This window comes from Equus przewalskii, chromosome 5, assembly GCF_037783145.1.
Source record: "Equus przewalskii isolate Varuska chromosome 5, EquPr2, whole genome shotgun sequence".
Classification (NCBI taxonomy): domain Eukaryota; kingdom Metazoa; phylum Chordata; class Mammalia; order Perissodactyla; family Equidae; genus Equus; species Equus przewalskii.
In genome coordinates this window covers 18,992,832-19,017,575 of record NC_091835.1, presented here as the reverse complement: position 1 = coordinate 19,017,575, position 24,744 = coordinate 18,992,832, and the positions used below count along the sequence as shown (strand labels likewise).

General features: G+C 52.2%; 1 protein-coding gene across 1 annotated transcript; it reads left to right on the top strand.

The window, feature by feature from the left end:
- The first annotated feature begins 2,891 nt into the window (after positions 1 to 2,891).
- Positions 2,892 to 7,843, top strand: NPPC (natriuretic peptide C). Its single transcript, XM_070618556.1, has 3 exons — positions 2,892 to 3,141; positions 3,609 to 3,919; positions 7,351 to 7,843. Exons 1-2 carry the CDS (start codon positions 3,052 to 3,054, stop codon positions 3,897 to 3,899), a joined length of 381 nt encoding a protein of 126 aa, XP_070474657.1. The 5' UTR covers positions 2,892 to 3,051; the 3' UTR covers positions 3,900 to 3,919; positions 7,351 to 7,843.
- Positions 7,844 to 24,744: the final 16,901 nt, after the last annotated feature.

The following is a 24,744-nucleotide window of genomic DNA, read 5'->3' as shown; positions in this document are numbered from 1 at the left end:
AGACATCTAGTTCCCGTCCCTGACAGTCCTTTGTTTTACTGGATATGCATCAGACAATGGAGCAATGCCCTACACCCTGATCTCTCAGTTGTCATGGATGATGGCTATCAGCATAGGCTGTCTGCCCAGGGGTCATCACATTCCTAAGGAACTCAAAGGAACAAAGTTATCATCTTAAAGCAGCTGGGAGGGGCCACGAGATCTACAGAGCTTGTTTGCGCTGGTTAATCAGAGGTCACTCGAAGTTACAATATGGTTTCTTTTCTACAATATGGCTTCCCTTATGACAACCTTGTGTTGAGCCGGTATCAAAACCATCCATCACCAAGGCAGTCATGTGCTGACAGCCTCTTTTCCTGAAGGGCCAGTCCTCCCACTTCTCCCCACCACACCTCCAGGCCCCACTTAACAGGAGCAGCTCCACGGCCCGCCCTTGGGAAGCCTCACTCTGCAATGAACTCTTCTAGCATCTGGTCTGTCTCCAAATGACCCCAGCCCAGTGGTCAGAAGTGGGGGCTCCCAGAAGATTCTTCTTCCAAAAAGAGAAAGTAGAGTCCAAAATGTTGGCTCTGTCCATACTGGGGAGGGAGTGGGGTCGGTTTGTGGAATTTGGTCTCAAAGTTCAAAGAGAGGGGAGACCTAAATAGCTACCTGGCTGTCGCCAAGTACATCCAAGGGACACAGAAGGAGGAAGCAGCTGCCTACAGACATTCAGACAGAAGGAGTGACCATGGAGCACCAGAGGCTTCCAACCTGTCCCTCACAAGAAGTTTCAGAGAAAGTAGCTGTTGCCCACTGGAAACCAGCCCAGTGCCTGGCTCTAGAGTCATCCGTCCTGCTCCTTAAACCAGTAGAAATAAAGCAAGTCTCAGAGAAGTTCCAGATTGGTGACATTCCTTTTTGTCCAGTAGGCAGAGGGATGAGGGACCTTCCATCACTTACCTAGAGACCCCTCCCTCTTTTCCCTTCTTGCTTCCCTTTCTTTCTCCCCAAATGAAAGAGTGGTGCCACTCTATCAGTGTTACCATAAAGAGGCAATCCGGGGGGCTGCATGGAGGTGGTGAATCAACTCACCAGAACTCACAAAAGATGACCTGTTGATGTCTGGATCCTCTTCAAGATCCGGTGACTCTGCTACCCCAAACTCAGTCCTTAGGTGGAGGTTATTTCCTAATCAAAGGGACTTAGGGCACAGTTGGTCTGCAGTTTCCGACTCCGAGTGCCAGGGTGGGAAGGAGAGAGCCCAGAGCAGAGAGCAGATGGTGGCTCCCTTGCCTCCCAGCTCTGGACCCAGGCTCTGCTGTGTGAGTGACACCAGATTCTCCTGGCTCCTCTTGACTCCAGTCGCCCTCCTGCCTCGGGCGAAGCTTCCTCTCCCTGAAAAAGCTCATGCAGGCGCCTGCATCCGGCTGCGTCATCTTGGTGCCTGGGGACCACCACTGCGCCGGTTCCCAGCTGTCCACCCGAGTCCTGCTGGGTGGCAGCAAGTTCACAGATTCCTGCACCTAACTCAATTCCCAAGAATTGGGAATGGGGTGCCAGGCTCTCCATCTCCATGGCCCGAAGGGACTCCTCAGAGCCTGAGGGATTGAGATGCCCTGCCCAAGGAGAGGGATACGTGGCCGTGTCCCCACAGCTACAGGGGGACCTCCCTACAGCCGAAAAGGTGAAGGCGACCACCTGTCACGGCTCACAGAAGCCAGACTGGGCTCGGGGCTAAGTCAAGCTCCCTCCCCAGCCAGTGCGGGTGCACAGGACACTGGAGCCGACCAGCCCCACGCTGCGGATCCTCGCGTGGGTGCAGACAGAATCAGGCGTACACACGTCTGTGCAGAAGGAAGCCACCCGCCCGGTCGGATCGGGGGACGTTCTGTGCGGACGACGCAGGCTGAGCGCGCTTAGAGCCACAGTGGCGGAGACATGTGCGGTGGCCACCGCACACCCGCATGGGCACCCGTATCTCGGGCCTGACCTGTAGATCACCTCCTTCGCGTTTTGCTCTCAAACACACCCTCAGGCGAAAGGCTTGAGCTCTCCGGTATAGGACTTGCGCTCCCCCCTGCGGCCCCGGGCGAACCTCGCTCTCCCAGCGTCTCCTGCCCGGACCTCCCGCCCCAGCCTCTGCCTCCCCAACCTAAAGGCTCAGGTGCGGTCTGAGCTCCCGCCCCAGCCAGCGAGAGAAAGGAGGAGCCGTAGTGCCAGGCCTGCGCCTGTCAGGTGCCCAGGGAAGAGTTTGGCAACAAAGATCTGCGTGGATTTCGGGGTGTGCCAACTTTCTGGCTGTGTGACTTTGGGTAATTGACTTCATTCCTCTGAGCCTGTCTTTGCACCTGCAAAGAGGGAAACGGGGGGCTGGCCCCGTGGCCGAGTGGTTAAGTTCGCGCGCTCCGCTGCAGGCGGCCCAGTGTTTCGTCGGTTCGAATCCTGGGCGCGGACATGGCACTGCTCGTCAGACCACGCTGAGGCAGCGTCCCACATGCCACAACTAGAGGAACCCACAACGAAGAATACACAACTATGTACCGGGGTGCTTTGGGGAGAAAGAGGAAAAAATAAAAAAATCTTTAAAAAAAAAAAAAAAAGAGGGAAACGGATCCCTTCCAGAGAGAGCGCTTGTGCGCAAGGCATCCAGAGCCCCAACGCTTGGCAAGCACGGGCGCGCGCTCGCTGCAAATGAAGTTCCCTTGTGCGCGCGGCTTTGCAGCTCAGAGTGCAGCCGGGAGAGAGCCAGCCGAACCGCGGGATCCCTCGCGGGTGGGATGAGGGTGGGGGCAGAGGGGGAGCCCCCGCGGCCCCCTCCCAGCCCTCGGCGCGCGTGCCATTGGCCCGGGCAGCCCAGTGGGCGGGAGGATGACATCAGCGGCAGGTTGGATTATAAAGGCGCGAGCGGAGCCGCGGGCTCAGAGCGCACCCAGCCGGCGCCGCGCAGCACTGGGACCCGCGCCTGCACCGCAGTCCGGCCAGCCTGCTCCGCGCCCGCCTGCTGCTCTGCCCGCCAGCCCCGCGTGCCCTCGCTACCGCCGGTCTGCGCCCCTCGACCCTACGGGCACCATGCACCTCTCCCAGCTGCTGGCCTGCGCCCTGCTGCTCACGCTGCTCTCGCTCCGGCCCTCTGAAGCCAAGCCTGGGGCGCCGCCGAAGGTGGGTGCTGTCGCGGGGACATGGAGACCGTGAGGGGCTGTGGGAGAGCTGGGGATGTAGGAGGATGCGGCGCGCCGGAGCGAGCAGAGAGGGCGGGAAGGCGGCGCTCTTCCCTGAGATATGCGCAGGTGAGAGCCGGGAGCCTCGAAGCCCGGACTCCGGGGTCTCCGTCTCCAGCTGCGGAGAACGTCGACAAATGCGCAACCCCTACCCCAGTGTGGCCAGCCGGGCAAGGGACATCGCAGGGGAGCGGGGGCAAGGGTCTCCCCGAAGGAGCGGACAACGGCGGCCGCGCGGCAGGTGGATACAGGGCCGAGCTGTTCCGGCATCGGTGGGCGCGCTCAGGGCTCGGAAGGGAGAAACCGCGCTGGCGGGCGGGCGCGTCCGGCTGGAGCATCAGGGGCCCAGCAAAGTCCCCCGCGCTGCCGCCGTGCGTCCCTTCACCCACGCGCTCTTTTCCTCCACAGGTCCCGCGAACTCCGCCGGGGGAGGAGCTGGCCGAGCCCCAGGCTGCGGGCGGTGGACAGAAGAAGGGCGACAAGACCCCTGGAGGCGGCGGCGCCAACCTCAAGGGCGACCGGTCTCGACTGCTCCGGGACCTGCGCGTGGACACCAAGTCGCGGGGGGCGTGGGCCCGCCTTCTGCACGAGCACCCCAACGCGCGCAAATACAAAGGAGGCAACAAGAAGGGCTTGTCCAAGGGCTGCTTCGGCCTCAAGCTGGACCGGATCGGCTCCATGAGCGGCCTGGGATGTTAGAGCGGCGACCCCTGGCGGCGGTGAGTACCACCAACCCTGGCCGCCGGGCGCTCCCTCACGCCCAGCTTCCCCGCGGCTCCTGCCAGAACCAACCAGATCCCCCGCCCGCAGGCCCGTTCCTCTCTGGTCCCCTGGCCCTGGGACCGTTCCACCTCCCAGCCGACCTTTGGAGGGGAGCCAGAGGATCTGGGCTCGAGATAGAATGTGCGTGCTAGGCATTTGCCCCCAAACCCATTTATCTTCCCATTTTACAGATAGGAAAAGTGAGGGATAAAGTGGTCAGGGACCTTTGGCAAGGTCAGAAATGTCTCAGCATGGATGAACCCACCTGGCTTCCTCTGGAAAAGCAGAGATAGCTTGGTGGGGTCCCACTCTCCCCAAGACCACGAGGGAACCAGCAGCACTGGCTCCCATCCCCAATTGGGGGGCTTGAGGGGAGACTGGGTTGGTGGAAGCAGAGGAGGAAGGGTGTGCACAGAAGCCAGGGTAAGTTTATCTGCCAGCCACTGCATCATGGGGCCTGGGCAGTAGGCAGCCCAGAGGTCAGGACGGCTTCCTGGGTCTGTTGTCCCTGAAGTGGGACAGACTTGGAAGCGTACCTGGCCTCTCACAGTGGAGAGAATACCCCTTTGTTGGCATCACCAGGGAGCTCTTCTGCCCCAGAACATTCTGATTCTCCTCCCTCGTCTCAACTGTGGCTGTGGACAAACTGGTCTGTCCAGGGTCCTGATGCTGCTGCACCCGTGCGACTCCGGGATCAGACCTCAGTGTTTGTGGCACTCTTTCAGGGCAAGAAAAAGGAACTAAAATAAATCTTACTTCTTGCCCCCAACCTTGAACTCAGCATGCCCCAAACTGAGCTCCTCACCAACCTCCCCACCCCCATCATTCCGGGGCTCCCTCTTTCTAGCGTGGCCTGCTTGTCCTCCACCAGGACTGGAAAACCACATGCTACCTTCAGCCCCTGCCAGGTGTCGCATCCCGGCCATGTCCTGCCGCATGGGTCCCCCTCCTCTCCATTCCTGCTGCCCATCAGTGCCCGTGGAAAAACAACATCCCAACCTCAGAAATGGGCATTCAGGTGCTTTAGGATCTGACCCCAGCCTTTTCCTGCAGCCCCATCCCACGCCTGTCTGTCCCACTCCAGGCCATAGGGAAGCTGCTCTCTCTCCCAAACAGCTTTATCAGTGTCCACGCTGTCTTCCCCCAGAGGGCTCTTGTTGCCAGCGTGTTGCCTAAGCCTTTTTTACAGCATGGACCACTCTTCACCTGAGCTATAGTTGCTTGGGAACCTTGTCACCTCCCCAAATTAACTCATGAGTGACTTTAGGGCCAGGCACCAGCCTAAGGTGGTCTGGGACCCGCAGCACCCCTAAAGGGGCTCTTAAAAGGGTTTGCCAGTGACCAGAGAACCCTGTCCCACCTGGCTTAGGGGCACTCCTCTCCCACCACCCTAGGTTTTAGCTGGTGCCCCTCTTTCTGCAGCCAGGCGTGACCACGCTGTGTGTTCCTCCCCAGTTCTTCAGGGGCTTCAGTGTCTGAGAACCCGACTCACCCCTGCACAGGGAGTGATGGTTCTGGCACTTGGGGTCCCACCTTTAGTAGCTACCACTGTAGTGGTCTTGCTCTTCTCTCCTGTCTAAACAGCAAAGAGATGGAGCCACAGGACTCGAATTTTCAGTTTGTGATTTAAGCACCAAGCTCAGACATGAGAATCTAAACAAATGTTGGCTAACCTTCTATGGATTAGTGCCTGGTACGCCCGTTCCCAGAGGCTCTGTGTTCTTGGATGTGGCTGCTTGTGGGTCCCAGGTGATGGTCCAATGGGTGGTAAGAGGTGCTGGGTACGAGGGATCCAGATGGCTAAGACTTCCCGACCCCTTTGACCATGGAAGTCTGTCCACCTCCTAGAAGTTCTCTTAGCTGATCATCCATCTCTGATCCTTTCACCTTCTCAACCGCATCCTCCCCTCCACCCCATGAGAATGCAGAAGCTCCTTCTGTGCCTGCAGCCTTCCAGTGGAATGCCTAGGGTGTCTCACTGTCCGGGCTCAACAGAAAGAGCTTAGATTTTTCACATTAATAAAAACTCTTCTGGGCTGGCCCAGTGGCGCAGCAGTTAAGTTCACACATTCTGCTTCAGTGGCCTGGGTTCGCTGGTTCAGATCCTGGGTGCAGACCTATGCACCACTTGTCAGGCCATGCTGTGGCAGGCGTTCCACATATAAAGTAGAGGAAGATGGGCATGAATGTTAGCTCAGGGCCAGTCTTCCTCAGCAAAAAAAAAAAAAAAAAAAAAGGATTGGCAGCAGATGTTAGCTCAGGGCTAATCTTCCAAAAAAAAAACAAAAAAACACTCTTCTGAGGTCGTGGCCATTTCCTCACTCAGGAGTTGACTTTGGCTCTGAACAGCCACCATAATGACTGTCGCTGATGGTTATAGGTCTTGATTATAAAATAATAACAGAGATGATGGCGTATGGCTGATACCTGAATGAACACCTTGCCCACGGGCCCCAGGGACATCACAGATGTCTGTCATCTGTTTAAACACATGGGACAGCCAGAGGAGGGAGTTGGGGAAGAGTATCAAGCACTGAGGCCTGGGGTCCCTCTTCGTGTGCTGTCCTCTGGGAGGGCTCTGCACCATCTCAGGAGGATGCCTTCCTCTGGCCCCGGAGCACCCCCATGCCTGTGGGCGGAGACCGGGTACAGCGCTCATCCAATGACTCTAAGAACTCTCAACCCAGCAAACCCAGCGCCACCATTTTCCCGGGGCTGCTGTCAGACACCATTTCCTCTGCTTGAAGGGGACCCTTTCCGAGGCAAAGCCAGCCTGGGAAGGAGGCACTGTTTACTGAGTGGCAGCAGTGACCCAGACATTGTGCGAGGCCCCCTGCGAGGTGCCTATTATCCCATTTTATAGGTGAGGAAAGAGATACTTAAGCCACCCGGGGCCATCCAGGCAATAAATATCAGAGGTGGGACTTGAGCCCAGAATTCCCGACGACTCGGATGTTTCTCTTCCCCTGCCCTCCACTGTCACCAGACATGTAACGCCAAAGCAGAGGCGAGCACCAGACTGAGGGTTTGTGTAGTATCCAAAAAGGGAGAGGGGCGTTTTCCATTCCCTTTTCGAGTGTGGTGTCTCACCCAGCGAGTGCCGAGGGCCAGGCTGGCAGTCAGCCTGAGGGGAGGGGGGCTGGCAGACATTCTGGTTCCACCTGCTCTGGGGCAGGAAGTGCGGAGGACGTGCAGGAGACAAGATGAGGGCCTGGAAGGGCCCCTTTCCCTGGACGGGAGCCTTCATCAGGGCTGTAGGGCAAAGGTAGAGGGACGTTACTTCATGCTGCTGCAGGAACAGGAGGAAGGTTCTAGAACGGCCCTGCAGGCTGAGGTTTCTCAGCTAAGGGGCCAGAATTGAGTGTCCCGTGTCCCCTCTGTATTCCAGGATTGGGAACTTGCTCCATTGTGCTGAGGTCATCCTTGGTCATCAGCCTCCCGGCATCTGGAAGCACTTCCAACGCAATGTGGCTTTTACATTTCTTTTTTTTTTTTTTCCTGGTACTGGGAATACACAACACCAGCTGTCTTATTATTTGGGGAGGGGGGGTATGAGTTTATTGTTTGTTTTTTTTGAAAATGAAAAATAAAAAGTTATATATTATATATATATTATATACATGAAACATGCACCTACACCCACGTGATGACAAGGGACAGTTTTTAAGAGACTGACAAAACCAGCTGTAAAACATTGCTGTTTGTAAATTCATGTCATGCCTAAATGTATTTATGTTGTAAAGCTATTTATATTGTTTATAAAGAGATATTTATAAAAATTTTATTTATGTAACTAAATGAAAGAAGTCAATCATTGTAATGTTTCTGTCTTAACTAGTTGGAAAATGTAAAAAAAAGTCATTCCATGAACATCTTGAAAACTGTCTTTATTTACTCGTTTTTATTTTTAGGAATTAGTCTGAGGAAGAGGGAGAATGTGAAGAGAAGGCTTTTGCCTCTAAATAGATCTTACAGCCAGGTTTCCAATTCTGGATTAATTGGTATCAGCATCCCCTGGGAAGCTTGTTAAAAGTACAGATTCCTGGGCCGGCCGGTGGCGCAGTGGTTAAGTGCGCACGTTCTGCTTCGGCAGCCCGGGGTTCGCCGGTTCGGATCCTGGGTGTGGACATGGCCCCGCTTGGCAAGCCATGTTGTGGTAGGCGTCCCACATATAAAGGAGAAGAAGATGGGCATGGATGTTAGCTCAGGGCCAGTCTTCCTCAGCAAAAAGGAGGATTGGCAGTGGTTAGCTCAGGGCTAATCTTCCTCAAAAAAAAATAATCTTAATTAAAAAAAAAAAAAAAAGGTACAGATTCCTGCCCCGACCCGCCCCCTGATCCACTGAATCTGAGTCTCCTGGGATGGGATCGGCCATGTCCAGCTTGGCGAGGTCAGGAAGCTCCAACTAGAACACCTGACAGCCGGGAAGTCAGAGGCTGGTACAATTAAAATTAACTTAATTTAATTAATTTTGAATTTAGCTGGCTGAGGGTCCTCTAAATTCTACGCCTTCTCTCTGTTATTAAAAAAAGAAAGAACTGAAAACTTCCCTTTCGTTTGGGGGAGATTTAGAAGGTTTCTGTATATCGTGCAGGATTGGTCAGGTTACCTTGCGAATCTTGGCAACTGTGTTTCACAGACCTTCTCCCGGAAGCACAGGATGGTCGTTTCTGCCCCACTGTCAATGCCACGGTCAGAGGGGCCAGAGGCAATGACCTCAGAGGAAGAGAAGATGTGATCGGGTTTCACATTCGGAAAGTGGTGAGCCTGCCAGGGCATTGTGGTTTTTCTTTTCATTTGAAGCCACTAACAATTATGGTTTCTATGCCCCATGGAGCTTGAATGTGAAATTATGGATATTTAGAATCTCTTTTCCTGAAACCAGCAGGAAACTTTAAATAATTCCAAGATAATCTTGCTGCTCCTGGGTACGGTGACACCCCTGAGCAGCCTTCACCATCTGTCTTCTGTCCTCCGTCTGGGGAAAGCAGAAACATAAAGAGCCTTTTGGGCTGGTTACAGCAGGTGGGCGCCACCTCGCTCAGGGGAATTGGGAACACTGTGGCCCCGAGGTCACGGGGTCAGTTCCAGAGGAAGATGAGCACTGGAGGAGGTGGCCGGTGACACCTGGCCTTTCTGCTGGCATCCGAGCCCCGTGACCTTTGTTGGCTCCACCAGCAGGTTCTAAGGTGGGTGGGCGGCCAACACAGTGACCTCACCCAGAGGTCATGATTCAATGGAGGAAGGTTCAGGCCCTTCCCACCCCCTCAACTTCTGCCACTGCCCCGGGGGACGGCTCATCGTCCTTCCCTGGACCCAGCTCACTAGTCTGGGGTGAGCTATCTTCCCATGACTCATCCTGCCTCTGTGGCTCAAAACTTAGGTGCCCATGTCCGTGACGGTGAGGGGCTCCAGCACCCAGGCCTTGCCAGGGCCTGTGTTCACTGTGCTGTCTGCAGACCGTGCCAGGGGAGGCTGAGCGCGCTGCAAAAGCAAGAGGGAGCAGGAAGGCAGGCGGGGACACTGTGGGCTTTGCTGGTGGCGAGGCAGGCACAGCTTCCCAAAGCCCAGAGACACAAGGGGCAGAGAATTCTGGGATTCAGGGAGCCACCACCGGAAGCTAAATGTTTTCCCTGTGGACAGTATCTGGCTGCTACTAAGCCACTAGGACCCTTTCAACCAAGCTACACACATTCTCCTCCAAGCAGCTCTCATCCGTGAATTGGCCCTCAGATGACACACACAATGCTCTATTCCCAACTTCAGCCCTCAACCTGTCGGCTTAAGACATTGCTAGCCAGCCAGTCCTCCTCTGATGTGCAAACCTGATGTGCACGCCTTCCTCGGGAGGGACTAGGATGTGTCAGCCCAGTTAGGAATTTCTGCCGGACGCCAGGAAGGATGGACAAACATTCCACAAGTAACAAGAAAAGTTTGGAACCTCCAGAGATTACCTTGGTGGTATTACCCCAAGAGCTTCCAGTCCTCTGGTCTGTATCTTGGCCTCCTCCCTTGCCATGAGCATCTCCCCTCCAAAGCTGCCTGGAGAACCTGCAGCTTCTCTCCCATGTGGGCTGATCACAACAGCCAGGACCAGCCCGGGGGATGGCTGCAGGGATGGGGCTCGCCGGGTCCCCCTCCTCCAGGACAGGGTGGACACCTCTGTGGTGCCAGAGGGTTTCCTGTGAAGGGCCAGCTGGGTTGGGCAGAGGCAAAGAGAGTTTCAGGTGCCCGAAGGCCTCAGGCGTGTGGATGTCCCAGAGGGAGCCACTGCCTTCCCTGAAGTGCTTGGTTCTTGGGGAGTCTGGGCGGGGCTAGGGGAATCTGCCTGGGTGAGATCCCTGGTGCTGTATCTGGTGACATGTAGGAGCTGGGCCCAGCAGGACTGGGCCCAGGAGCCCCACTTTGGACTCCTGAACACGCCTGGAGGGTTTCTGCCCAGTGCTCTGAATGTCAACGTGAAGAAATGCACTTGAGAACTCAAGCCCACATCAGGGCCTTATGTAGAGAGGTACCACCCCTGCCCCCACCATGGAGGTGATGGAGGTGATGGAGGCTCGGCCGGGTGGGGTCCAGGAGCCTACCTTCCTCCCACTGCCCGAGATGTGGGAGGGCCTCCCCTGACAGCCTCGACACCACAGGCATGGTCCAAAATGGGGCTGCACACAAGCAGGGGAGCTTCTGGGGGTGATCAGAGAGGCCACAATATCCGGACATGGCTAGAGTCCCGCTCTTCCAAAGGAAGAGGTCTTAGCCCAAGCCAGTGCTAGGGGGCAGAAGAGGAGCCCCCACACTCAGTCAGGGACAATGCAAGGGAGGAGGCTGGCCCAAGGTTGCAGCTGGGTGAAGGGGTCATCCCTCAGGAGCTGTGCCAGCCTGCAGGACGCAGACCCCAAAGCAGGACGGAATCAGGAAGGAAGACCACCAGAAGCCAACCAGCAGGGGAGCCTAGGGGATGTGGCTCACAGGAGTCGGCCTGCCAGGGTGGGAGAGGGTAAGGCAAACAGAATCAACAGCACAGGAGGTGTCGGTTTGAGGCTGGGGTCCGGCATCTCCTCCAGCAGAGATGAGGCCACAGCAGGTGTCAGGGCTAATACCTCCCTAGACGCAGTCACTTGTCTTGGTTGCAGGAGACTGAGATTGACTGGGTCAGAAGTGAGGGCACTGTGTGACCGGCAGCTCTGGACCTGGGAGTGGTCCCACATTCATAGCTTTACTGAGCTCATCTGGAGGGTCACTGGTCCTCCCTCCACGCCCCACAGGGAGTGCCCATCAGTAAGTGTCCCCGCCCTGATGGCAGATTGCCTGATGCTCTCTATCCTTTCCTAGCCCAGACCCCAGACATATGCCATTTCCACAGGGAAGGGACAGCAGCAGAAAGGGTACCGGGTGAGCCCCCACCAGTTCCCCCAGGGCAGTCTCAGACATGAAGTCCCCTGCCTGACCCCAACATAGGTAGACTTCCCTGTCCCCACCTCCATGGTCTACTCCGTGTCCTGTTCTAGAATTTGAGGTTTTGTGCTTCCCAGATTAGGTCTTTCACTGCACCTGTTTTGCTCTTAACTGCCTCCAGTGGGGCCTCTGAGGTCACCGTAGCGTTTTCTGGATTTTTCATTTCTTTGTAAGCTTTCCGTATCTCATTCTTTTCCGCTTTTGTCTCATCATGTTCCCTTTCCAACTCACTCTGTTGGCTTTTCATTTTTGTTCCTCATTCATGGAAACCATGTCCTCCTGCATTCTATGTAGGATGCACCACAATTGCCTGAAACCTTCTTCTAGATCTTTCTGCAGATATATTTTGGAGGTGTTTCCTCTGCACATCCTGAAGGTGTGTGCGAACGTCACATCTCACTCGGTTATTTTTGTGATTTTTCAGTCTGTGCTTAGTTGGAGAAGGATGTTGGGAAAGTGATGGAATATCAAAAATGGCAGGAAAATAGCCTGCCCGTCATACGGAGGATCACCTAGGAGCTCAGAGAGTAGCTGCCCAGCTTCTGGTTGGCGCAGACCCCCGGGGCTCTGAGTGGAGACAAGAGAGTGGGGAGGTGGTTGCGTTTTGCTCATCCCTCATGGAGGCATTCTGCCGGTGGGCCATAAGCTGAGGCTAGGGGAGCTGTTTCTCTCTCCAGAACCTTATTTATTTTATTTTATATTTTTTAAAGACTTTATTTTTCCTTTTTCTCCCCAAAGCCCCCCGATACATATTTGCCTATTTTTAGTTGTGGGTCCTTCTAGTTGTGGCATGTGGGACACCGCCTCAACATGGCCTGATGAGTGGTGACATGTCCGCGCCCAGGATCCAAACCAGCGAAACCCTGGGCCACTGAAGTGGAGTGGGCGAACTTAACCACTCGGCCACGGGGCCAGCCCCATCTCCGGCACCTTATTAAAGCCAGTTCTTCCTGATTCTGGCATCACATTGTCTGTCTGTCTCACTTCGGATTGTCATGAGTTTGGGTCCTCATCTAAGCCTTCCTGTATATACTGCCCTCTCCAAAACCGGCTTTGGATCCAGGAACTGTTTTGCTAACAAATTACATTCAGATTTGTGAGGAGCAGAAGTTCAACTATTTCATTAATGTTTTTTCCTTTTTCAAGATATGAGGATGGAAGCTCTGAATTAATTCCATTATTTTGCTATTTTATAATCTATTTTTGCTTATATATTTCTTACTTAATAATGTTATTTATATTGGTTTCCTTAACACTTCTCTGTACCTTTTCTAAATTCTTAAATGAACACTTATTTCTGAGTGTGGCTGTATTCATGCCCCAAAGTTTTAATATATGACAGTCTCACTTATTTTCTAAATAGTTTGTTGACTTGATTTTTTCCCTAACAATTCCAAGTGGAATTTAATTTTTCTTAATTTATATTATTAATTTTAGCTTTATTGATATTAGCTTTCGTGCTTGTACACTTTCTGGTTTATTAAATTATTCATCCCTATGTTTTAATCAATTCTGTAAACGTTATGTGAATACTTTGAAAATGAGATGAATTCCTATTTGCACAGTTTGAAATTCTGTAGACATTCAATCCATTTTACCTTTTATATTACCATGTCCAAATCTTTTGATCCCTTATTAGGTTCACTGAAGACTGGTAATGATGTTGTAAAAATGCACTGGGATTTGTTTTTATCTATTTGTCCTTACATTTTAATAGTTATATAGTTGTTATTTATTCAGTAATTAAAGGTTCAGTATTAATATATGTATTAGATAGAATATACGAGGTTTGCCTGTGGTAACAAACAACCCCCAAATCTGATAGCTTAAAGATTTCTTTCTTGCTGGTGCAATGTCTGCCGTGGGTCCAGGCAGCCCTCCAGGGGAGCTCCTTAATGAACAACGGCTCAGCATTGAACCTCCAAGTCCAGGAGTGTCTCCTTGATTGACCGGGCATGGAAGAGAGCATGCTGGGAGGTCAAGCTGTCAAGGGCATCTACCCAGACGTGACACCTGAGATTTACATTCACACGTCATAGGCCAAAACAGGTCACGCCTGCGCTGATAGGCAGCTGCCACCCAAAGAGCTCTTTCATCGTGTGCTGTGCACTCTCTAGTAAATTCTATTTTATCTGATGCAAACATTATCAGCCCTCCTTGATTTTTATTTGTGCTTGATATCTTTGCCCAAGCTTTGCTTCTTTCCCTTTCTGTGTAATTTTTTAAATTTTGTTGTGTTTATGATGTATTAGATTAAAATATATGTAATTTGAGACATTTTGCCTTTTAATAAGGAAACCTAGATTGCTCACATTTATTGTCATTATTGCTTATGCTTGAGCCAACTTCTTCATCTGAATCTTGATTTCATGTTTTTTAAGGTTCTTTAATTTTTTTTGGCTTGTATTTTCTCATTTTATTTTATGATCTATCTTAGTTTCTTAACACGGAAAAGTATAAAGATGAAAACAGAAATTAACTATACTTATACCACACACATAACCCCGTGTTGACTAAAAATTAAAATACAAGTAATACACATTTATGGTAGGAAAATTCAGATAGTTCAGAGTTACAAAATAAAAAAGGGAAGTCTCGGGGTGAGTGGTTAAGTTTGCACACTCTGCTGCGGCGGCCCAGGGTTCAGATCCCGGGCGCGGACATGGCACCGCTCGTTAGGCCACGTTGAGGCGTAGTCCCACATCCCACAACTAGAGGGACCTGCAACTATGATATACAACTATGTACCAGGGCAGGGGTGGGGGGCGGTTGGGAAATAAAGCAGAAAAAAAAAAAAAAAAGATTAGCAACAGTTGTTAGCTCAGGTGCCAATCCTTAAGGAAAAAAAAAAAAAGGAAGTCTCATCTCCTGCCTTCCATAATTCCTCTCTGCAAAGCTTAACAAGTGTTGAGTCTTTTTAAAGAACAGTTTTATTGAGATACAATTCACATACTAAGGTGTACAATTCAATAATTTTTAGTATATTCCAAAAAGTGTGCATCCGTTAACCATTTTTTTAACTGAGGCCATAATAGTTTGTAACATTGTGAATTTCAGTTGTACATTACTATTTGTCAGTCACCATATAAGTGCACTCCTTCACCCCTTGTGTCCACTGCCCCCTCCCCTTGGTAACCACTGAACTGTTCTCTTTGTCCCCGTGTTTATCTTCCACATATGAGTGAAATCATACAGTGTTTGTCTTTCTCTGTCTGGCTTATTTTGCTTAACATAATACCTTCTAGGTCCATCCATGTTGTTGCAAATGGGACAATTTTGTCTTTTTTATGGCTGAGTAGTATTCCATTGTATATATATACCACATCTTCTTTATCCAATCATCAGTCAATGGGCACTTGGGTTGCTTCCATATCTTGGTTATTGTGAATAATGCTGCAATGAACATAGGTGTGCATGAGTCTCTTTCAATTGTTGATTTCAAGTTCTTTGGATAAATACCCAGTAGTGGGATAGCTGCATCATATGGTATTTCTATTTTTAGATTTTTGAGAAATCTCCACACTGTTTTCCACAGTGGCTGCACTAGTTTGCATTCCCACCAGCAGTGTATGACGGTTCCCTTTTCCCCACATCCTCTCTAACATTTGTTGTTTTTCGCCTTCATGCTTATAGCCATTCTAACAGGTATAAGGTGACATCTTAGTGTAGTTTTGATTTGCATTTCTAAGGTTCTTTAATTTTTTTGTTCCTTTTTATTTAAATTTTTTTTCTGTAGACTGTTGCGCTTACTTTTATCTTCTGCAGTGATTTGGAAAGTGGACATCCTGCATTTAATTCTGTTAGAGGTTCCATTTTGCTTTTCATGAAAATTATTAAACCCACATTTATATTATTATCAAAATCAAAATCACAAACAACAACTTCCGGCTCCTTCCCAAGGAAAACAAAGAATTTAGTCCATTTGCTTCAGCCCCTGCATCGTCTGCCCTTCCTGGGTCTCGCTTAACGTAATCTGAGAACACTCTCATTAGCTGGACCGTTAAAATCACGAAGACCTCCTCTCCCCCAAATTCCTTTAGCTTTCTTTTCGTTGCCCCATTTCCATCAGATATTTAGACTTTCGACTCTAACCCTCTCCCGCAGACGGGGCCCCGTGGCACACTTATCTCCTAATCTGGGCTGGTTTGCCTGCCCACCCGCAGGCCCGGGGTTTGGATTTCAGCCCCAGTGTGTGGTGTGTGCGCGTGTGGGGTGGGTGTGCAGGGCGGTGTAGGGGCGGTTGGGGCGCTGCGCATCGTACCGGGCGGCAGAGGCCGCGCTTCCTCGCCGGAGATGTCGACACCCCGCTTTCCCGAGCGGTGGAGCCGGCACCGGGTCTGCGCCACGTCCCCGGGAGGAACACGCAGCTGCCGCGCGTGGCTCCTCTGGCCCAGGAAGCGCAGATCCGGAGCTGGAGAACAGACTCGTCATCTCCGCGGCTGGCGGGCTCTCCGAGGCCTCCCTCCGGGGTCTCCACTCCCTTCATCTCATCTGCTGGGGAGCTCCGTGACGCCTTGAGGCTTCTGGTGTGAGCAGGACAAAACAGGGTTCCAGCTGTCCTGTTTGTATGGTCAAGCGGGGTCAGAGAAGGCGCTCCACACCCGGATGGACACTAGGGGGCGCCACGGCTCGGGAAGGAGCAAGGGATCCCCTGGGACAAAGGCAGGCCAGGCGGAGGATGCCGGCGAGAAAGGCAGGGCATCCAGGTCCCGTGGAGCGCCCGTGTATGAGGGCATGGACCCCAGGCGTGGGTGCTCAGGGCGGTGGAGGATCCCGGGTGGGCTTTGAGCCCTCAGAAGCGCTGGGGGCTCCCTCTCCTGGCTTGGTGCTCTGGTCAGTTGGTCTGTGGACACAGCCTGGGCGTCCTTCCTGGACACTGAAGGCCCAGTGCTGGGGTGAATCCGGGGTGTGAGTAAAGAGGGCCAAGGTAGGCTGGCTGCAGCAGCGGCCCCCGGGCTCCGACAGCGGAGACAGCCTGGGGGCCTCCGGACAGCGTCTGAGGACGGCAGGGCGGCTGCTCAGGTCCTCCTCTCCGAGGCCTGAAGCGGGGATGCGCAAACCCGTGGGCTCGAGTGCCCCGTCAGTAAGAACTCGGGTATAGTTATTTATTTGTACGTTATACACATGTCCTTCTGTGTGAATAAAATATAAATTTCGTTAAATATAAGCAATGCTGTGTTAATAAAATTCTAAGATTTTATGTATATGTATATTCATACTTTCTTCCCAGACCCTGGAATAGATTACAGCCCCGCATGCAGAGGGCCGGCAGAAGAGCCCGCAGGCCTTTCCACGGGAGGCCGGTCAGGGGGATGTCAGCCTCCTCCGTGATCCACATCTGCGAGAAGGGACGGGAGAGGAGGAGCTAAACTGAGGGAAAAGGTTTAGATCATCTTTTGAGGCTGGAAATGGGGTGACATCTGGCAGGATGTTTGCCAAATGGTGATAGCTATTATGTCTAGATGTGGGATTTCAAGTTGCTCTGACTTTTTATTTTTTGTACTTTTTGGTTGTACTTGCATTGTTTGCAATGAAGAGATAGTATATATATATGTATATGTATGTATGTATATATGTGTGTGTGTATATGTATGTACATGTATATATGTGTGTATGTACATGTATTTATGTGTGCATACACACACACACACACACACACACACACACAAATGTCCATAGCAGCATTATTCATAGCAACCAAAAAGTGGTAACAACCCAAATGTCCATCACCTGGAGAATGGAGAAATAAAATGTGGTCTGTCCACACAACAGAATATTATTTGGCAATAAGAAGAAATGACGTACTGATACGTGCTACGACATAGATGGAACTTCAAAACATTCTGCTAAGTGAAAGAAGCTAGACACGAAAGGTCACATACTGTATTGTCCCATTGACGTGAAAGATCCCAAGCAGGCTAATCTGTAGAGACAGAAAGTGCGTCCTGAGTGGTTGCGGGGGCTGGAGTGGGAGGTGAGGGGACCGGGTGGTGATTGTGAACAGGGATGGGATTTCTTTGGGGTTAGGAAGACAGTCTTTACTTGATTTTGGCGATGGTTGCACAACTCTGTGAGTAAACTGAAAACTGTTGAAGTGTACACTTTAAATGGGCGAAGTGCATGGTATGTGAATTATATCTCAATAAATCTATTTAAAAAACAATAAGGTTATTCCAAAAGAGAGAAGAATTTCAAAATTTCAAGAAAGAAGACTCTTACAGGAGACAACGTGTGTCAGGGTCTGCTCTTGGCCCCTGGCACATGGAGAGCGAGGAGTCTATAAGACGAGGTGCCTGCACACCCGCCGCCTGAGCACCCAGGCTTCCCCAACTGTGGACGAAACCCCATCATTGGCGGTGATGCCCGGGTGACCACAGCCCGTAGCCTCCTGCCGCCCACAGTAGTCATCCTGCTCATTTCAGGGAAACTCCAGAGGCACCACACGCTTTCTTCCCTTTTCCTCCAGGTTGACAGTCGATGGCTCACAAGTCCTCAGAGGGGACACTGGCCACTGCCACACTGTCAATGCCCCCCAGGGACAGTGCTCTGCTGGGCCCTGAGCTCTCTGGGTGCCCACGTCTATGGCTGGGGTGGGAGAGGCTCTGCATCCCGAAGCGGGGCTGCGGGGCCAGATCCAGGTCTGTGAGCTGCCCTGGCAGCTGCTGCCACCAGCCGCCCTGGCCTGTGGGCCTTGAAGCCAATCCATGGCGGGAAGAGGGCAGAGGCAGAGGGTGACAGATGGCCCCAGACATTCCTCCCTTCCTTAACTTACCATGATGCATCCTTTGCATTGTCCTTATAGCCCACCCAACACCTCCAACACACCCTCAAAACTCTTTCTTCCTCCTTCAGCCAAGCAGCAAACGACTTTGTGCTGATCGACACCTACTAGACGGCCAGAAGGGCCATTAGCCCCTGGGGCCGTAGGAGCCATCCCCCTGGAGCAGAGCCAAGATGCTGTGTTATCCGAAAGGGCAGAGATGGCGTCTCTGTTGTTTCTATGTTCCCAGCATCTAGCCCAGTTACTGGCACATCCTAGATCCTCGACGAAAGTTTGTGGGAGCAGAGGGCCCCCTGGAGGCTCCAGTGCTGATCCCTGCATGTGGGAAGTTGGGCGACTCTCGCTGGCGAGACCCCTGGGGTGATTCTTAGGGGCCACTCCCGGAAGGGACAGGAGGCCGTGAGCAGGCCACGTTCTGTTATCTGCAAGTGAAGCAAAAGGGGCTGGCTGGGGGGTTGGCTTCTGTCCCTTGAGATGGTCTCAGAAACAGAGCGTGCCCAGGGCAGCTCTCAGCTGAGGCACGTGAGTAAGGAGAGCCCCGCCAGGAAGTGCTCCGTCTCAGCTCCGGGCTCCCTCTCTGCACATCTCTGTGCTCCAAGGCAGCAGAGAAGGCTGCTCAGTGTGTTACCGCCCGTGTCAACGTTCTAAGACTTCCTTTACGACCCTGCGAAGCCCATTTTCCCCGGTGCACGGTCTCCATCTGTCTTCTGGCACCATTTCCGTTTTGCGGGCTTTTCCTGTGATGAGAAAGTCTCTCTGACCCTTCGCACTTCAGACATCTTAGGACATGTGTGGTTAAACAGTATCTTTGCCCCTCTGAGCCTCAGTTCCTTATCTGCAAAATGGGGATGACACCTAATTCAGAAGGCTGTGGGGAGGATCAGATGGCCCAGTGAGGCTCTTAGCTGTTGGAACAGTTAATAAACAGCAAGAAGGATAAAGTGTGCATGGCTACCCTGGCAAAGGGCACTGAATACAGGGGTGGATATGCAGCTCCTGGGTTATACTTATTTCAAGTGAAAACATATTTCCCAGAAACAGAATTCTAAGGAAGATACCTGAAAACATCTAAGTAGAACGGTTTTAACTCTAATGTAATGCAGAAGCAAAAGCTGCCTACCTGACCTTCCAAGCACATCCTGGGTCTGACCACATCATGCCTCTTTTCTGCTCCCATCCTGCTCAGGCCACCTCCGTCTTGTGCCTGGACAACCACCAGAGACTCCTCATGGGGCTCCCTGCTTCCAGTCTTACTCCTCTCTCTTCTCCACTTGGAAGCCCAAGTAGCTGTTCCCACCACGGGGCCTTTGCACTTGCTGTTCTCTCTGCTGGACATTATTTCCCCAGATAGTTTCATGGTGCATTCACTTCCCCAACCATCTTATTTGGAACACCTTCCACCTTGCCATCCCACACACCGGGAACCCCCTTTATTTTTTTTCTGACATTATGTGCTTATTTGTTTACTGCTTGCCTTTCCCATTAAAATGTAAATTTTATCAGGGCAGGATTTTGCCTTGTTTAACTGGAAGTCCAGCATCTAGACTCTAGAACACGAGTGCTCAATAGAGATTTGTCAAATGAATAATTCATCATGTGTACAGCTGAGTCTTGCATAAGCACTCAGTTACAAGCAAGTTAAAAAAACACATGAGTTGGGGCCACCCGGTGGCATAGCGGTTAAGTTCATGCCCTCCACTTCAGGGGCCCGGGGTTTGCCATTCAGACCTCTGCACTGCTTATCCAGCCATGCTGTGGCAGGCGTCCCACATATAAAGAGGGGAAGATGGCCACAGATGTTAGCTCAGGGCCAATCTCTCTCTCTCAAAAAAAAAGTAATTTAATGGTAGTAACTTTTAGCCAGTTCTGAAAATCTAATCTGTCCTTTTAAATGTGCATCCTGTTAAAAACCCTGCAAAGTCCTGTGAACAGGAAGAGCGGCCTGGCTATATCAGGGAGGTGTCTGGAAACTTCCAAAGCTACTCAGAGACACCGATGAGGTCTGAGTTGTTCTTAGAAAAGGGAGCTCAGGGCCATGAAGGAGAAAGTCAAAGGCTCCTGGGAGGCGGCAGGAAGCCAGATCCACCCAGTCAGTCCTGGACCCTGGTCCTTCTCTGGCAAGCTCTCAGGAAGCCCCAAAGGGCACCTCTAAGAAGGCCTTCCTCGCCTGGAGCCCTCTGTTCTGAGGTCAAGGTCGAGGCCCTCGTGTGCCAGAACAGCAGCCAAACCCTGTGTTTGAGGGGGGCAGAAAGAGAGGCAAATAACTGGCTCTGTTACAAGTTTCATTTTTTCAAAGTCAGTGGGGTGGTGCCTACGTTTGTCAAGATCCATTGAAGTTCAAACTCATCGAACACTTCCAATGGGTACACTTAATATGTTTAAATTATACCTCACTACAGTTGATTGGAAAATAACAACATGAAAGGTAACCAGAGGGAGGGGTGTTGCTGACGACAGCGGGGCTCTCAGCTCAGGTGACCCTCCGCGGAGAGAGAGGTCAGGGGCTGTAGGAGAATCAAAAGGAGGGAAGGGCTCACGTGGAGCTGTGTCCTGCTTCTTATAGAATATAAATGTTTTTTATTTTGTATTACAATTTATGTTTTATTATAATATTAAACATTATAATAGAATATATTACATTAATATAAACATTATACTTATATAAGTTATTTTAATAGGAGACAATCTTTGTTGCTGACCCCAATGCTTTGACACTTTATGTTCCAAACAAAACAGGCACTGGGGGTCAAAGTTAAGCAAGGACTAGGACGTCAGCACAATTTGGTCCAAACGCGGCGGCATTTAAGTTTAGCCACTAATTCCCAGCATACCGTCAGTCATTCTTTATTAAGAAAAAAGAGCGGGGTGGGCGTCTAGCGAGGGCTTCTCATCTGCCGCACCTGCAGGTCCTTAGAGAATCTGACAGCGGAGGCCACAGGGGAAAACCACAGCCCGCTGGTGCCCTCTGGTGGTAAGGGGGCAGGACTGCATGGGATTCCGAAGGTTAAAGCCGGTGGTTTCGGACCCAGAGCTCTGTCGGATCTCTCAGAACACAGCGCCTGGGCCCCATCCCCAGTTTCTAATTTGGAAAGTCCGAGGTGGGGCCTGAGAATATGCATTTCTAGCAAGTTCCCAGGTGCCGCTGCTGCTGCTGCTGTTCTTGAGGCCATGCTTTGAGAATCACTGGTTTAGGTTTATCTACCCCACCACCTTGCTTCTCTCATATTAGACTGGACGCTAGGAAATTAATTAAAACAAGCATTTTTCTATATCTCAACAGTAGTTTATGGGAGACTTTTTTGATCTTGCAAATTCTGCAATGTGGTTATAAATTTTTTTTTTTACTTGAGGAAGATTAGCCCTGAGCTAACATCTATGCCTATCTTCCTGTTTTGTATGTGGGTCGCTGCCACAGCACGGCCACTGATGAGTGGTGTAGGTCCACGTGGGGGGCCACTGAAGCAGAGACTGCAGAACTTAACCACTACTCTACCAGCCAGCCCCTAGCTTTTTTTTTTTTAGCAAAACAAAAAGACCCAAAGCACATCCACTCTTGTTGGAGAATTGTCACCACAGTGCCCTTCCAAGAGGCAGGCACAGCCCACCTTTGTGAAGATGGACTGGGCACTTCAGACTGGGGCCCTCCTTTGCCTTTTTAATAGCCTTCCATCTGAGGTCCTGTTCTTGCACGGGAAGGATGTGGGCTGTGCCCTGACCCCGCAGGGCTGGCTCCCCAAATACAAGCTGGGCCCTGGAGGAGCCACCTCTCCTCCCTCTGGGCTGGTGCTCTCGCCTTCTGCTGGGGGGACTCCAGACCCACTCCTCTTCCGCCCCCAGCAGGCCCTTGTTCTGCGTTTCTTCAGGCTGCTCCTCCAGGAGCTCTTGAGACCCAGGCCCAGCCCCCGCCCCACCTGTCTACTGCTGGGTCAGACTGGGGGCTGCAGATGAGGACACGTGGCTCCCACTGGCTTTGCAGAAAGGAGAACTCCCAGACACCTCAGGGGCTGGAGAAGACAGGCTGGGGGGTGGGGACAAGGGCTTGGAATCAGCATTGCCAAGACCGCAGGGACTTTCTCTGCATCAACTCTCTGGCTCTCTCTGAGGGTCAGCTGGGTTCTCTTAGACCTGAGAGAACCGTGAACTTGGCAGTTCCCACACATCCCCCTTCCAGCTCTATCATCAGAAAGGACTGGGGGCTGGGGGACACTCTGGAAAGAAAAATCCCAAGGATGGACCCCAGTTGCCCTAGCTGGGGTCAAGGACCCACACTGAGCCAACTGACTGTGGCCAGAGTCCAGGCGGCTTGTGTTAGGCACCCCCTCCCCATGAGGACCACTTGCACTTGGTTGGCTGGGAGCAGGACTCACCCTCCCAAAGGGAGCTGGGCAGAAAGTGCTGCGTGGGAATGGGACACCATTCCCCTGGCTCCTAGGGGTTGGAGCTTGAATCCAGTCCCAAGGCAATGCCCACGGTGGCCCAGGTTCCCTCTGTGGCCGGCTCTCCCTCCTGCTGTGGCTGACATAACCCATCTGGGCTCTGCACATGGCTGCGCTGCCCCTTCCTGGACAGGTAGGGGCGCTAGAGAACAGGGATGCCTCCTGTTCAGAGCTCCCCACCCCTGACCAGAGCAGAGTGCCCCTCCCCCTGCAGGTGCTGGCAGGGTGGACTCTCCTGCTGGAGGACAGGGCTCCTGGAGGGCCTCAGGTGGCCAAAAGGTGGAACCGTCTCCCATCCCTACCCCTTCCTCACCGGAGGCCACAGACACCTTCCCACCTCTGCTGAAACTGGGGAGGTGAGGGAACCCCTGCTCTGGCTGATGCCAGGAGGTGGGCCTCCTGCCCATGAGGGCTGGGCCCTGACTGGAGGCATCTCTGGGCCTGCCGGTGACTAGTTCACAAAGGCGCATGCACCTGCTGGGGGCCCTGCCCAAGCTGCACGCAGCCCCAGACTGACACCCTATTCTGAGTCTCAGCCCCCAGCTTTCTCTCTCGGATGCTTGGTGGTTCCGGCCTCCTCCCCAGACAGAAGTGGTCGTGAAGGTGGAGCACTGTGCATCTTTGCCAAGCAGCCCAGCCCACAAGGCCCAGCCCGCAACCCAGCCCAAGACCTCCCCATGCACATGGTTCTTGCCCATAGATACTTTGCTGGGCCCCAGTGACCCACAAGCCAACCCCCCAGCTCACTGGAGAGCAGATCGAGAGGCAGGCACTGGCCTTGCCCACTACCCACAGCCCCCCAGTGGCTCCTGGAAAACCCCCGCTCTCCCTTTGAGCCCAGGCTGGGCCACGACTAGGTCTGGCCTTGCCTGCACGCTGGGCCCTGGACAGCTACACGGGCTGCTTGGAAGAACTCTGGCCTCTGGAAGCTGAGGAGCGGCCACACTAAGTGCAATTAATCACGGGCCCTCCCCAAGATCTGGGTCCCAAATGCAACTGACTGTTTTTGGAGATGGGTGGAGTGGCTGTAGACAGCTCCAGACTCTCCCGTCATTTCCAGATTTTCTCGGCAGCCCAACCATGTATGGGAGGCAGAATAACGATCTCCCAAAGAAGTCCACATCCTAATCCTGGAACCTGTGAATGTGTCACCTTACATAGCAAAAGAGACTTTGCAGGTGTAGTCACACCTCAAGGGGCCAGACCTTGAGATGGGGAAATGACCTTGGATTATCTGGTGGGCCCAATGTGATCACAGGGGTCCTTAAAAGGGGAGGAGGGAGGCAGATGAGTCCGTCGGGGGAGAGGTGGCTATGAAGGAAGGCACAGAGATGCAGCGTTGCTGGCTTTGAAGATGGAAGAAGCAGCCGTGGGAGGAAAAGTGGGTGGACTCCAGAAGCTGGAAAAGTCAAGGACACAGATTTTCCCCAAGAACCTCCAGAAAGGAACACAGCCCTGCCAACACCTTGATTCGAGCCCAGTGTGACCCAGGCTGGACTTCTAACCTGCCGAACCGTAAGATAAATGCGTGTGGTTTTAAGCCACTAAGTGTTGGTAACTTGTTACAGCAGCCGTAGGAATCGAATATGCTGTGACAGCCTGGAAAGTCTCTGAGCTGCCACAGAATTTAAAAACTTTTTCTAACAGTTTTACTGAGTTATCATACAATTCACCATTTAAAGTGTACAATTCACTGTAAATTTTAAGGATGGGTTTACAACCTCTGGAAATGGTCTCCATTTAACCTCTTTTTAACCTCTGAAACATTCTCCATTAACAAACTCCAAATACATTTCCAGAGGCTTCTATAAAGTATGATTGCATCTTATCAGTGGTTATTAAATAAATGGCTGAAATCAAACAGCTCACCCTTGTCCAGTCACGCGTCCTGAGGCCGAGGTTCAAGTCGAGTGAGAGGAAGCGAACTTGTTCTCAGCTTAACAGCCGGCAGCAGACACCATCTGGGTTGAGGAGCTGTCTTTCTATAGGAAAGCAACTGGACCCGTCGGGGGAGATAGAGAACATGGAAGCTGACGGGCATCCAGTCAGCAGAGCTGGCTGAGTGGTTCTGTCTGAGACAAGGAGGGGACTTGCTTTGCTCCAGAGATGGGGA

Excerpts from the sequence above, each read along its gene's own strand:
- NPPC (XM_070618556.1), top strand. The coding sequence starts at position 3,052 with ATGCACCTCTCCCAGCTGCTGGCCTGCGCCCTGCTGCTCACGCTGCTC. Across the intron at positions 3,142-3,608 it reads AGCCTGGGGCGCCGCCGAAG|GTCCCGCGAACTCCGCCGGG; the intron begins GTGGGTGCTGTC and ends TTTCCTCCACAG.